Genomic DNA, 14838 nt, shown 5'->3' on the forward strand with positions numbered 1-14838 from the left:
GACTTGGTGATTGTGGCAGACAGGACCATGCCTTTGTGATTAGGAGCAAACTTAAGTCACACTGCAAGAAATTTCTATGGCTTGCAATGGAACATACTGTGAAATATTATGCCTTATATAATATGCCTTTTACACACTGTATTCCCTCCTAATAGGGATCACTAAGCTTGCCTTCATCCATCTTTGTGGAATTTAGAATTCCAACCAACAAAACCTATCCAGCATCTGTGTTCATTTCATGTATCAAAGTACAAATCATCTGAAATTTAAAATACTAATTTAATTGCAAATGATATGTTCATACAAATTCAAGTCCACACCTTCTTTACAATATATACAATCTGGTCAAACGCATACATTGCATGGCTGTAGTACATGTACATTCAATAGGCACTAACAACCAGTATCAATACTCTAGTTTAGTGACCACACTGCAGATTTAATATTTTTTTTAAAGTTTGTCTCACATGATCAATGACAAGTTAAATTTGTATAACAGGTGAAGTACTGAATAACAATTTTGCAAGTGTACGTAATGCTACTGTGGAGACCTGGGTGGAGAAAAAAAACATCAATTAAAGTCAATACAAACTTTTTTCCAAAGTTTAACATTTATGTTGCTAAGAAAAAGATATTTGACAACAATAATATTATGCAGAAAAAGATGCTTCAAGCTTATTTTTAGGTCTTGGCACTTTAGTCGTCTTCCAAACTTGATATTTCGGCCTGCCCATTCTCCCCAAGAAGACACAGCAGTTTTGTGTATGCACTTCTGTTTAAACAAAGAAGCAAAGGCATCAAATTAAAGAAAGCAACAATAATGCAGTGGATTCTTCTGCTTGCTCACCTTAAGGTGGCATTCTTGCCCAGTCCTCTCTTGTGTTCGTTGTTTCTTAGAGTGAGAGACAGGGTGGGAATCAGAGCTTCAACAACAGGAGGATCTAAAACAGCCACCGTCTCCAGAACAGTGTAAATCTGCCTGTCGTAGACTCGCTCATTCTCTGACACAAATGACCTTGGAAGATTAAAAAAAAAGATGGTAAAACCATGACAAGGAGCCTCCCAAATGCGCTTACTGTAACAAATGAATAAAAATTACTTTAAGACAGATATCAGCTGCTCGCTTGGTCCTTGTGCAGACGCCGCAGCACAACGCTCTATCACAAGTTGGACTGCATCTGTGCTCGTCTTCCGCGCTGCACAAAAATATCATGGATGAGACTTCACCGCAGAATAATTCCAGTTGACTGAGAAATAAACACATCTTTTTATACTTAATTATTGATTAAAAGTAGCATATTAAACTTTTTGGATGTCTAACTTTGGACAAACGGCAGCCAATCACAGGGCATTTTCACTTTTACAAAGATGTCAAACTCATTTTGGGCCACATGGAAATTATGGTTTCCCACTGAGGCCTCTGTTGGGACTATAAAATAATAATTATCAAACAAACTATTTACCTCATAGAAGTTTCTCTCAATTAGAGATACTTGTAAAGTAAAAAGTAGAAGCAAGCCTTAAACAACTAAACCTCACCTTGAGGGTCATTGCACAGCATCAAGCAGCGCAGTAGAGAAGGAAGCGGCAGAGTGAGGAGGTCAGGGTCTGAGTCGCTGCTGCGTCTTAGAAGTTCCCACAGGAATAACAGAACGGGCACGAGGCGAGGTGGAGGACAATGACCTTTGAACTGAAGGAAGCTCTCGCTAATAGGAGAAAAAAAACATTTCAACATTGTTAGAGCATATTTTGTCAATACGTTTTTAACTGAATTGGGAGTTGACATTTCAAACAGGGCAGATTACATTTTGGAGTCATACCAGAGGACCTGCAGGATAATCCTCCTCAGCGAGGCCCCAGGGCCATTTGGGATGGCTTCGCAAGCGCCGAGAAGCACGGGATGATTGGCGATACTACCCAACGAAGGAGAGGCGGGAAGGAAATGATCAAGATATCTTCGGATGATGGAATGGAGCTGTTGCTTCAGGTGCGCCCCTTGTGACGGGGACACACTACAAGCCACTGACAGACCCTGCAGGAATTTTAATACAGGCATAAATGCATGCCTTCGTTTACAGTTGTTGTGTCTTCTGATTATATGGTGGTCAATGGACCCAAACCTGCAGATAGAGTGGCAGACTGTTTCTGAGAGCCGTGTCTTGCTGAGAGAGGTTATGAGGGAGTAGCAGCCGATCCACGATGCGGAAGAGCAACTGCTGTGCTTTGGATGTGACCAGCAGGGGGCTCCAATGCTTCACGACGCAGCCTGACTCACAATGATCCAGAAAGAAAAACAAACAACGATTTCTTGACCCTCCATGTCAGAGGTCGGTATCGACGTCATGTGACTCTTACCAACAGCCCAATAGGTTAGCTGAATTCCTTTCGGATTCTTGCTGACAAAAGAGGGTTTGATATATTTAAGGACGTCTCCAATGTAGTCCAGCGCTCTGGTCACCATGGCTGAACGTTCAGACAAAACTTGCAGTCCGCAGTACACTCTGCCTACAGCCTGACCCAAGTAAGAATCAAATGGGTGAGTGAAGTTTCCATCTTTGATGTACTATAGAAGGCCAAATATGGCAGGGACATGCACAGAATAAATTTCACGTGATACACAGGTATTATACATAAAACGTCAGGTTTGATCTTCAGACAGTGTTTGTCTTATTTGTATGAGACTAATCTGATTTGTCCTAAAATGTAAACACACTTGGTTGCTTCCTCTACAAAATTCAGTGATGACGATGCGTTACCTTTACAAACAACTCCAAGGCTGAGGTGGGCTTTGTCACGGTGGCTGTAGGACAGAGGTTTGCTTTCTGCAAAAGACCGTCCACCTCAGGAAGCATCAGCACTAGGCGGGTCAGTTCACACAGCTGCTCCTCCAAAGCGAGGTCTATCAGGTCGGTCAGGCACAAATAGCACAGGGTTTGAATTTCCTATCTAATGCAAAGCTAATAAAATATCTGAAGAAAAAAAAAGGAAAACCAACAGCTAGTAATTTATAATAATCCATCTTCACGTGAATAAAGTGGGGAGTACTCTAGAATCAGGTTATGTGAAAACTCTGTCAAGATTAAACCTGAGATGAGGGAAACTAAATTATCCAGTCCAAGATGACGGGTAAGAGAAATTCCAAGTCAGTCACCATGGTAACAGATTCAATGAACCTAACCTGCTTGCTGCCAGGTGTTGTATGCTAAACCCTGACTTTATACCATTTTCTGGCATGTTTACCAATAGTGGGGGTACATTTTTTGACAAATTTCAGAAAATTTGGACCAGGCCAATTTGCAAATGGGAAAAATCTAGGAATGATTGACATCCATCATAATGTATTGGAGAAGGTTGGGTTTATTTTATGCATTGTGTATTTTTTTATTATTATTATTAATCGGAAGATTAATCACTAATCCTAGACTGATTGTGAGTCTCGAACAAGGCATTTGCAAATGGGGCATTGAGTGGGAATTGATACCACATCAGCTGCACAAAACCGACATGAGAAAAAAAAAAGGCTTGGAGAAAATTTGGTTTTACCTGCTCTGTTTTCAGACCCACCAAGGTGTTGCTGTAGAACACACCGAAACCAGGCCCGGACTGACATACTTTGCGATGAGGCAGACACAATGATCCCACGATCGGCACTAAGTGATGACACCAGTTCGCTGAATAAAAGATATAATAATGACCAAAGGTTAAAACAAATGTCGTGTAAACCACAAATCACACTTTCTGATTCTTTTCCATGAACACTCATTTAAATGTGACGGACCAGATCAGAGGTCAATTTTTAAAAAAAAAAAAGAAAATTAAGCTTTGCTATGATCACACGGGGTAGCACCTGTTTTGGAGTAGATGCGGAAGGTAGCGCGTGACAAGAAGTGGATGAACCATGTCATCCCAGCCGAAGTATTGCATGATGGATTGAACTGGATTGGGTTGAAGGTCCTGGGGGGCAGAAGCGGGCAGCTCGAATGCCAGAAGTGTGAAGCCTACAGGCATACAACATGAATTCAGACAAATAAAGGCGCCCATGTTTCAGCATGCATGATCTGTGTGCCATCTTCTGATCCTGTCATCGGCTATCACAATTAATTTACCTTCCTCACCCTCTATTTCTTATAAATTCTTAGATGGATTTAAAAGGCAGTAAAATTCATTTTCCCCTCAACTCTTAGGTTGTTTTTTTAGCCTCGAGTCACTTTTTCTGTCATGGAGGATAACATTGATACTGACCTGCAGCAGCATCTGCCAACTGGGCTGGAGGGGTCTGAGAAAGTCGTAAATTGCGGAGGAAGGGGAAGAAATGTGCCCAGAGTGCTGAAGCTACCGCTAGGTGGGGCTCTTTCACAACACTGTTGGTAGCCAGTCGGTTCATTGTGGGTCCTGACTGGACACAACATTGATGTGCCCGTCTGGAAAAACACAGACAAACAAATCTGTCCAATGCAAAAGTCAAACCCAGTGTGCAAAACTACACCACCCAACACCCCACCTTCTTTTTTTATATTATTAATCCTGTTTCTCCACTGTTCCTCTCTCCCTGCTTCTTAAGTGTTTTCTTTCTTCCCTCCTGGGGGATTACTGGGGGCTGTGGTGTGCTGCGGTGTGGAGCAGCAGAGTATAGGATGAGATGGTGAAGGAGAAAAGGATATTATGGGTATGGAGGGGGAGCCTAGTGCTGATCCTCTGTACACACAATGTACTTTGGCTCTTCTGGCTCATCCCTGGCCCTAGCCGCAGCCTCACGAGCAGCCCCACAGTGGCTGGCATTAGCCCAGATAAGCAGCTGAAGAAGCTGTAATCTCATTTAGACTGGAGGTGATCCTCCTGTCCCCCTCAACTGCCCAGATGGGGGTGTGGGGAAGCAGGGTTTGGGTGTACAGCGAGTACAGGGTACCACCCTCCTCCCGCATACACATACATTTCACTTCTTCCCTTCCGGCAAGGTTGCATCTAATCCAGAGAGAGGGCTGAGACAATCGATTAGACTCTGAATTCATTAGCCTCGTTACTACTGCGGAATGGGCCTTTCACACCCATCAGTCCTCATTGTACAAGGTATCGTCAGAAACCCTATTTAATTCCGCCAACTGACATTTCTTACAGCATGTACACAGAAACACACACACGCACTAAACATGTTGCCAACAAAACACTGACACCGTTTGATCCTGTCTTGAACCTATGAACTTGATCAACTCAAAGTTCCCAGCCTCCTTTCACTGTCACCCAAAATGCACCACACACTACAGACACCAACTAGAGTTTTTGATTTGACTTCTGAGATGCGTCCCTGATTCTCCCGACAAAAACAAAAGGCTAGATATCAAGTGAGAGGTTGTAATGACCTCAGAGGAAGACCTGCCTTCTATTATGCCGAGGGGACTGGAGTTAATTGGTTCTACTGAAAACAGATCCAACAGGTTGTGCCACTGCCAGCTCACCTCATCAACTGGCGGTATCCCCCACCAGACAGACATGAGAAGGAATAAAACTGAGGAATTAGGCTTGGGACTGGCTTCTTGTAAAAGTGCCATCAAGGGTGAACACTCAGATGGCACTTCCTCAGCCACCAGCACAATAATCATCTTAATGTGTGCAGATTCCACATGGCTCTTAATAGGCATAATGGTGCACCTGATAAATATGCCTGTCAAAAAATTACCACAATTAATAATTAATTGTCAAACAGGGAAACCGTTAGCCACACAGACAAAACGTTATCTCCCAGGATTGATAATCATTTTTAATTTGGGAGAGTAACACAAACAAAATGCATAGTATTTGTGTTGATTAAATGGGTCAGCATGGGCGCTGTGATTTCTCTTCCCCACTCTCTCGCCTTGGCCATTAATGTGCAAATGTGTGCCCTCCTAACCCTGTGAGGCGAGTTGAAAAGTTAGGGAATTAGGTGCACTAACAAGATCCTGTGTACATTGAAATAAGAGAGTAACACCGAGGTTGGGTTTCACTTTTAGTGTGTGTAGCTGTATAGCTTTGTGCGTCCAAACTGGGATGTGTTAACTAAAGACATAAGCACGTAAGAAAATCAGAATCAGTGGGAGGGCTCTGCAACTCAAACCTTACACTGTAGTCTGTCTCTCATTTCTCCCGTTTGAATTTGCTTGAAAATACTGTATTAATACTGTATGGGTATTTTTGTCTCTGTATGACAAATCTAAATTATTTGCACGATCTAATTAGTTTACATTATGTCACCAGGAGGAATCAAATACCTAAATACCTTGTGTCTCCTTTTGAGAAGGTTTTGGGAAACCAACACCATCATTCATCTAGTTTTACCTCTGCAACATCTCAGTCGTGGCTCTCTCTTACACCTGAGGCCCAATGTGTAACTAAAGCTCGTGTCCTACAGGTGAACCTGCCTTCATGACCTTCAGTCTAGCTTCATCTCAACATGCCAAGCGCAGCGCTGCTGTTCCCATGACCATGAAACGATCCTGACAGAGTCCCAAGGGCCTGTAACACTATTCAGGACTCCATTGGTGAGAGGGACTGGTGGGCTGGTTGGCTTCCTGAGGCCAGCGTAGGTGCATACAGAGACTTATGTGTTAAATATAGCTACTTTGCAATTGCCATGACGACAAATTGGCACGAGAGCCCAACCGATTAATCTGGGCGATTATCTTGCAATTCTCATAAATCGGTCAATATGTAACCAATGCCGCTCTTGTTCGTCTGTGCTGTAGTGCACGCTGCTTGAGTGTCACACACAGAGACGCGGCAACCACTCTCACATACACTTGGCTGTGAGAAATTCCAGGAACAGCAGTTTGGTTTTTTCCCTTCAACATAAGCTTTTACGTTGTAAAGCAATAACACTACACTCGAGTACCCGGAGTCTATTAACATCCTCGCGAATTTTGAAGCAGTGTTTTAACATTATGTAAATTGCATCGTTTATGAAATAAAAGCATGCGAATGTTATTCCATGTCCAACATTATCTAGACAATAACATACAGAGCAATTTAAGTAACAGTAAGAGCTGCGTTTTATTGAGATATACTGATGCAACTTAACTGTTACAATTACAAGGCACAAACAACTGCAAAGTTGCCTTATGACATCTGCTTTATTTTTAAAGCCCAGAAACTTATTTAGGGGCCTACAATGGCACTTCATTTCACCTTGCCTCAGCCACAGTGGTTCGACTTGAGTTACAGTCAAGAAAAACAGTGCATTAACAACGACTACTTTGAATTCAAAAACATCAACATTAGACAATTGAACACAAACCCTAAACGACTTAAACTAAAGCATTTAGTGTGTGGATGAATAAATTGTAATACATTAACGTTCTTGTTCTTTTGAGCAATGTGACAACAATAATTCCTGAATTGCCCTGTCGTAACTCCCATGTCCACCATAAATATGAAACGACAATCCTATCTCACTTCATACCATAAATCAAAATTTTCCAACTAGTCTATTTTATTGTAATTTTATGAACATATTACTGAAAGAAGCAACATTGTTTCTTAAAATCTAGTTTCCCATTATTCCCTGTCTCGTATAAATGTTTTTATAATTTCTAACTTTGATTGCAGGAACTTTGGTTCTTTCCAATTTTGATGGCTGCACTATATTGAAAAAATATAATCATCACAATTATGGCCTGTGCAGCGTGTGTTGGTAAGTAGTTTGGCTAGTGTGAGACAGAATAGTAGGATAATAGGAAACGGGAGAAAAAACATTGATGGTTGAAAAGCCTGAATGATGATTAGTCTCTCACCTGAGTTGGGCGAGGACAGTCTGCAGAAAGCCAAGTACAGAATTTAGTTCGGATTGACGGCAGGCAGGCAGCAACCAAACAAAGCCTTCATTCAGAAGTTTTTCCTCTGATAGGTTGAGCCTGGTGCTAGTTTCGAACACTTCAGCCACCCCTTCCAGGTAAGATCCGAGAGGCCCCCAGAGGGCAAGTTTACGAGACATCTCTGTAGTTTTATTGTAGAATTCCTTGGCGGTATCATTGAAAGATGTGGCCAATCCACTAGCAAGCGGGCCAAGATCCAAGCCCCTCTCCTTGATCAAAGAATATAGATGTCAAAACCTCTCGCACAAATGAGTGCAAATGTCCTGGGCTGGACCATACTTTAAAATCTTTGGATGAGTGAATATACCTGAAATAACAATACCAGAGCCAGCTGTCCCCTCCACACCAGCGTGCGGTGACCTGGGGAGCAGTCAGATGGCAAGAAGCTCAGCAGCTCACAGGTTTTACTGGCAACATCCTCCAGCTCCACCTTCATGGCAACCACCAGAAACAGTAGCAGGAAGTTCATGAGGCCAGCCTCTGTCAGCTCCTTCATCTTCTTTGAGGAGAACTTTGAGCAAATCCTGAAAAAGGGCCAAAAAAATTGTGACCGGAGAAGCAAACATTGAACACATAGTGTAACGGTGCAACATTAAACATGATTTTGAAAATTAAAAAAAATCTATTTAGTTCCGTTTAGAATCAATTCAGAGGTATTATGTTCCTTTTTTAGAATGCAGTGACTAAACTTTCCACTCCCATGATGCTCTACCACCTGCCTCCACTACCCAAACAACACCGACGGGGAAGTCTGTGGTGTCTAGCCATCCTTGCAAGTGTGTGTGTGTAGTGGGGGGGCATAAGGTGGGAGAGGGAATAAGAATAGCAAAACACCCAGCATTCTGTTAGATCCTGAGGGCACTGTGGAGAAATGCCTTTAAAGATCAAGTTAAATGTCAGAGACACTCAGACACACAGCAGTAGGCGCTTGGTCCCTCTCTACAGCCAAACCAATTTACTGCAACACCAGAGAAGGATCAATAAAAACACACACAAACATACACACTGCCACGCTTCCAGTTCAAATTCTGCACACCTTGTAAAAAAAGAAAAAAAATAACTCAGCCCATTTTCCCTACCTCCCAAAACCACAAACAGAAATGCCAGCCTGTACAGGTAAGTCGTTATACTGCGCAGGTCAAAGCAGCAGTGACATGTCCCAAGACAAACGTGCATCTAGGGCTGAACTATTTTGAAAAAATAACCTAATTGTGACCCCTCCTTAATAATGTGATTTAATATGCAATGTTTTTTTTCAAGGTCCCCTTCCCCACATTTTTTTTTTTTTTAGCAAACAAGCAATAATTTATGTATTATTAATTATTTTCTCTCTTTTTGGGGGGATGGCTGCAGCCTTTGCATGTGACTGAATGTACAAAAATAAGATTGCATTGAGTAGCCAGTTTCTGTTTGTTTATTTACGACTGTGTTTTCTCTGCAGCCAAGCAGATATTCAAAATTCCTGGTTCTGGGGATCAACATGCATATTGCAAAATGTCTCACATTAACATGGCCATCATGGATGTCTCCCGAGGCCAGCCACGACTACCCAAATATTGTTGGAAATTGGAATACAGTACAGCCTCTTGATTGGGTGTGGTGTAGCCTTGGTTGAAGGAACAGAAGGGGGATGTCGGAGGGGGCGAGATCTGGACATGTTCCAGCCTAGTCTGGCTTAACAAACACATCCTACAGCCCCCCTCCACGCAAGCCCCATCACTATCCATGTTGGAAACCACCAAAGCTTTGCTAAGGCGAATTAACCGCCACGCTTGTTAGCTAATTAGCCCCCATGTCTGCAATGCTACTGAGCAGTCCAGACAGAGGGAAGACATTAGGCGGACTTATCTGCCTCATTTGGGTATCCAGCCTGTATGTGTCATTTGATGATCCAAGGACTCAATGATTGGCTTTCTTACACATGCCATGACCATTGTATCGTATAAATAGTGAAATAATGATCATCTCGTTTCAATTTACTCACAAATGTAATTACCGAGTACTTCTTTGAAAGGCAAAAGATAGTTATAACATTATAGGGGTGGTGGTGCCTTTTGCCTGTTATCACATCACATTGCTAGAATAAGTATATGAACAAAATAATAAATATAATAACTATTTGAGACTAATTCGCTCATTGGATATTGGATGTGTGTTGTGAAAAAGCACATTTGACACAATGAGGTTTGGTCAAGCTTTACCTTCCTTTGAGCTGTCTCTGTGGTACTCCCCCTACCCTGTCCTGGGACAGGCACAGGGCCAGCAGTCGCAGGAAGATGTGGAATGAACTGGCTGAACGATACAGCTGGATATGTCCTTGGGAGCGGACAGGAGACGGCTCACAGCAGTTGCGTGCCAGTTCCAACAGAGACAGAGGGGACTTGCACAAAGTGCCCAGGCCACTCACTCCGAGCCAAGGCACGGTGAATGAGGCACCCTGGATTGGCGAGACAGAAGAGAACATTAAAACTATACATGACTTTGGAGATTACATCAAATTGATTATAAGCATGTTAAGAAAGGCAAAGGTTGGTGAGCAGAAAAAAAAGTCATAGTATTTGACCTTACTAGGTTTTTGCTGTAGTAGTCCCAGAGGGTGGACACAGCACTGGTACTCGGTTTCCACAGCAGACACAAAGAGAGACAACAATGCACATGCATTCTGACCTGCTCCTCTCCAAGACCTCCCTATGATTGGATTGTGGAGTTGTAAACACTGACCAAATAAAAATACATGTTTGTTTTCATTATTTTTGATGAGTTATGGAATGATGCTGACCTGTGGCTTGCAAGTCAACTTGAGCAACTCTTCCACAAGTGTCCAATTGTCATCTAGGGATTTCTGCAAGCATGGATGAAAGTATAGGATACACAGGGATAAAAAGTCAACATTTTTAACATACCATTATGAATATAGACCAGAGGTTCTCAAACCTGTAACACCAAGCATCACCTCAAAAAATAATTAGCACTCCAAGTAATACCAACATAAAAAATATGGTAAAATAACAGAATTACATGTTCATCAAATATGAGGCAGAGGTTTTAGCCCCAAATATAAATACTATAGTCAGCGATGGAATCTTTGTTGGTTTGAATCATACTAAATTGTGTAGATATATGTAATGAACAGCCAGTGCGCAAAATTATGTAAATATTATAACATTGTGATGCCGTGCCTCTTACCTCTGCTTGGATTATGCCATTTTGATTGTACTGGCCTAACATTGCTAGATGAGTGAGCAGCCACCATGTGAATCCTAGAGGGTCCTTGCAGTGTGTCGGGAGGCCACTGAACTGTTCTGCTGCAGGTTTGTTTGACACTAGAGGCCTCAATAATGAGTTCATATAGCTCCAAAAAGACTAAAGCAATAAGAGAGACAAGCTAATGAATATATATCTCATTTGTGCAAATATGCATACATTTGCATCTGCATCACCTGTGAGTGTAGCCTTTTATTCCTATATTGCAAAAGGTGAATGACCAGGATCCACAGCTCTTTCGTGCAGGAGCAGAGGTAATGATGACTGCTAAGAACCTCTGTCGGCCTAACCTAAAATAAAAAAAAGTTACATTACAATCATTTTGGCTGCAGTTCTAAATAAAAGCTTGCATTGTGGAATCACTCTTGCTGTCTGTTTTTCTGTTGATACACACATGAAAGAAATGCAGGAAATTATTCCATTGCACCCAAAAAGGTCCATGATTATTTGCAAACACAGCAAATTCCCCAAACACCACTGTGGTTTGCCCAGAGCAAGGACGAGAGTTTAGCCAAGTTGTCCCAGCGGCAAGCACACAGAGCAAAATTATTTTTCTCAAGCTGCAAATAACATCAAATAACAGCAAGCATCACATTGACGCGCCTGTTCTCTAAGTCTAAGGTTGGTTGGTTCTGTGTAAGTTTGATATATGAGATGTTCATGAGACATTTGCAAGACATTCCCTCCTCTTGTGTAATTTCAACATTTTGGTACTGTAAAAAATATGCAATGACAGAATCAGCATATACCCTTCTCAAATTTCACCATAATGGAGTGAATTGGAATCACATGCTTGCTAACACGTGTATTTTTCTTATAGGTAAGAAAAAGACAAGATAAATGCACTTTAGCTACATTTTAATTAACACAAGCTAGAAATACTACGGGCATTGTACATATATCTGAGATGTAATGCCTCATTGTTTAGCACCCACCCACCTTGCTGTATTTGCCCATGGCCAGGCCAGTAAGGTCACACAGAAGGCTGCAGAGGTGCTCCTCAAACAAACTGGTATCAGTCAAGTTCTCTCCCGTCAGGTTCACAAACTGGTGTGCATACACCACCTGGCCTGGGCAGAAGAGAAGCTATAACGGTCAGGACCATGTCTAAAGGTCAGAAAGTCATAACCTCTTTGTGCTAGCTGCACTACACATCACCAGCAACCACAATGCAAAACACCTCGAAGATTGAGACCATCCTGTGCATTAAATATTTGCTTCTGTATATTAAACACTCACATTTTCTTTTCAAAAAGATATATTTTGTTCATCTGTGACAATTACATTATGTATAAATCTTTAACAACTTTTATTAAACTACTGTATTTCAGAGTAGGCAAACATACCATGCATCTTATGGCCAAACAGGTGGAGGATTTCCAAGACTGACCAGTGGATGTCAAGGTGAAGGTGCAGTAAATGCCATGAGGGAGGAAAAATCTGTGGAGACAACCCATAATATCCCTCGAGCAGAATGTAACTTCTAGCACTTGCGTATGTTGGTTGTGGGCTGTGCCGCAAAGAGCTACACTAAATCAATGTTGTATTTCATATTTGTCTTTTAGTCATAACGTCTACAGCAACTAGAAACTCATCGTATTCCTTCACTCATGTGTCCTGTAATGCAGCCCAAAATTTCAATTACGTAAACCTTAACCATTAGGACTCGGAGTACCTTTCCTGGGTTCTGTATGGTGAAAGCATTCTGAATGTTAGCAGGCAGGTCTTTAAGACGCCCAATGAGCAGAATGATGCCAAACAACTCTTCGACAAGAACAGATGGAAGTTGACCCTCCAACTCCTCATAAGGGTGGGGTGGATGTGCATCAAGGCTGCAGGAAACCTTTAGATATCTGAACAAATAAATTAAAGTTAAATAGAAACCGTGTCAAGTGCAATGGCTAGGATAATTTTGGTACAACCATTACCTGTGTAAGAAGACTTTAATATATTGAAGAAATGAAACACATTGCTGTCTGAGCTCAGAGGCCTCATAGTGAAGGTTGCCTCTTTGACCTAAGACACAAAAACACATGTTTCAACCCACACTGTACATATAATATTTTGTAACTGCAACGTGACATAATTTCACAGGTCAATCATTTTGGCAAAACCTCAATGTATAGGAATAGAATTATGCTTACCAAAGTCATGTGAGCTGTGCTGTGTCATAGTCTCAAGCCTGTAGATCTTTTGTCTGAAATTGAACATTAAACGATAAAAAACTCGATTGAGAGTTTCATGCCAATAACAAAATTAATTTACCACTGACATGCATAAACAAACATTAAATATGTTTTGTCACAAAATATGATGCTTTTATGGGTTTACTAAAGGTTTTTTTAGCCTATTGACAAAAACATGATGAGCGGTACTGAAAAGGATGGATCCACAACATGCAAAAACAAACTGCGCTTTGTGTCTTAGTTTACCTGAGTAGTCCAAAGAGTAGTTTGGTTGATTCAACCAATGCTGTCTCTGTAACCCAGGTTAAACCAAACATCTCCACTGTGTCGCTCTCATAGTCTGCAGGGGCTGGATCAAGACACAGCAGCAACCTGCAAGGTGAGTCCGTTTCATGTTAGTATGATTTTTTGTTAATTCATACAATTAGTCAGCAAAATGCTTTAAGTAACATAAAAAGGTTTGACCTTTTCAGTGAACCACGAGCAGTGTATCCCTCATTTGAGAGTGGTCCAATTGGATCCTCCTTAACTTCAGAGCAGCAGAACCAAGGTGGTCTGGCTGGGGGAAGCTCACACAGACCATCTGTAGGGGACACTGGGGGAGTGAGGGATTGGTTGAAGTCGTCTGCCATGCTGCTCATCAGTCACCTTTAATCATTAAAAAAAAAATGCAATGAGAAACACGAAAAATGCTGCAGTGAATTCAGTTCCAATCAACAATTGTCAAGATCAATAGTTATTTTCGGATTATGTTCAGAATGTTTACAGTGCCGTTATTGTTCCTTAATCTTTACTCCGATCAGCGTTAAACCCAAATAGAAAACAAAAACGATCGGATAAGCAAAGTGCACAAAAACATGAACAAACCTTTACTTGTTGTGTTTATATGCGAATTAAAATTCCGTGCATTTGTTTCAAAGATCAGCGATTTCCTGAGTGTCATCAACTGTTTGTGTTCCTGGAGAGTTCCGCGCGTTCAAACTGCACATGCGCGAAGTAAACGTCAAGATCTTTGATTGGTGGAAAGTTTAACAATGGGCGTAGCTTAACAAATACGCTGCAGCAGCAGAAGTCTCATTCATGTAACATTTACAGTTTGACGTAAATAGCATCTATAACAGTGGTTCTTAACCTGCGTTCGGTGAGTCGGTCTCAGGGGTTCGGCAGAGCCTCCACTGTGGAGGTCCGAACACACTTGATTTATTGTGTAAATTCGTGACAACGCATATCTGAACTGGTCTTGCAGAGGCAACAGCTGAAGTCACACTGATGTGCAGGTATGTCATTTGTTTTGAGTTCATGCATTGTGTTGGTTATGTTCTTCGAACAAGGTGATGTTCATGCATGGCTCATTTTCTGCACCAGTACTAAACATTGATGTCTTGAATTTGAGAAAAAAAAAGTGTGCATATGAAACTGGTGGGGTTTGGTACCTCCAATAAGGTTGAGAGCCACTGATCTATAATCTGGACACTTATCCTGCAACTGCAATTTGAAAAGTAAAAACTATAACAATTTTGCATTACTGCTTAGTATAAAATCTA

At 41.6% G+C, this 14838-nt stretch overlaps 1 protein-coding gene across 1 annotated transcript; it reads right to left on the reverse strand.

Annotated features, from left to right (window-relative positions):
• Nucleotides 1–260: 260 nt before the first annotated feature.
• On the reverse strand, nucleotides 261–14296 carry mms22l (MMS22-like, DNA repair protein). The gene is made up of 26 exons (XM_088387443.1): nucleotides 14162–14296; nucleotides 13760–13942; nucleotides 13541–13666; nucleotides 13253–13305; nucleotides 13037–13124; nucleotides 12784–12961; nucleotides 12455–12548; nucleotides 12048–12178; nucleotides 11285–11398; nucleotides 11031–11207; nucleotides 10624–10686; nucleotides 10413–10532; nucleotides 10046–10281; nucleotides 8152–8368; nucleotides 7764–8053; nucleotides 4243–4421; nucleotides 3848–3998; nucleotides 3544–3671; nucleotides 2757–2899; nucleotides 2356–2512; nucleotides 2121–2266; nucleotides 1821–2032; nucleotides 1540–1706; nucleotides 1100–1196; nucleotides 848–1015; nucleotides 261–772 (listed from the first exon to the last, which is right to left on the reverse strand). The coding sequence occupies exons 2-26, from the start codon at nucleotides 13933–13935 to the stop codon at nucleotides 697–699; spliced, it is 3687 nt and encodes a 1228-aa protein (XP_088243569.1). The 5' UTR covers nucleotides 13936–13942; nucleotides 14162–14296; the 3' UTR covers nucleotides 261–696.
• Between the last annotated feature and the right edge of the window lie 542 nt (nucleotides 14297–14838).

This window comes from Syngnathus floridae, chromosome 10 (assembly GCF_059516105.1).
Source record: "Syngnathus floridae isolate MCC-2025c chromosome 10, RoL_Sflo_1.0, whole genome shotgun sequence".
Classification (NCBI taxonomy): Eukaryota; Metazoa; Chordata; class Actinopteri; order Syngnathiformes; family Syngnathidae; genus Syngnathus; species Syngnathus floridae.

What these genes read in the sequence shown, in the direction of transcription:
- mms22l (XM_088387443.1), bottom strand. Translation starts at nt 13,935, where the DNA reads ATGAGCAGCATGGCAGACGACTTCAACCAATCCCTCACTCCCCCAGTG. An exon ending in GTTGGCAGATGCTGCTGCAG is followed by an intron (nt 3,999 to 4,242) that starts GTCAGTATCAAT and finishes GTATGCCTGTAG; the next exon opens with GCTTCACACTTCTGGCATTC. An exon ending in GCTGTGCAATGACCCTCAAG is followed by an intron (nt 1,197 to 1,539) that starts GTGAGGTTTAGT and finishes ATTTTTGTGCAG; the next exon opens with CGCGGAAGACGAGCACAGAT.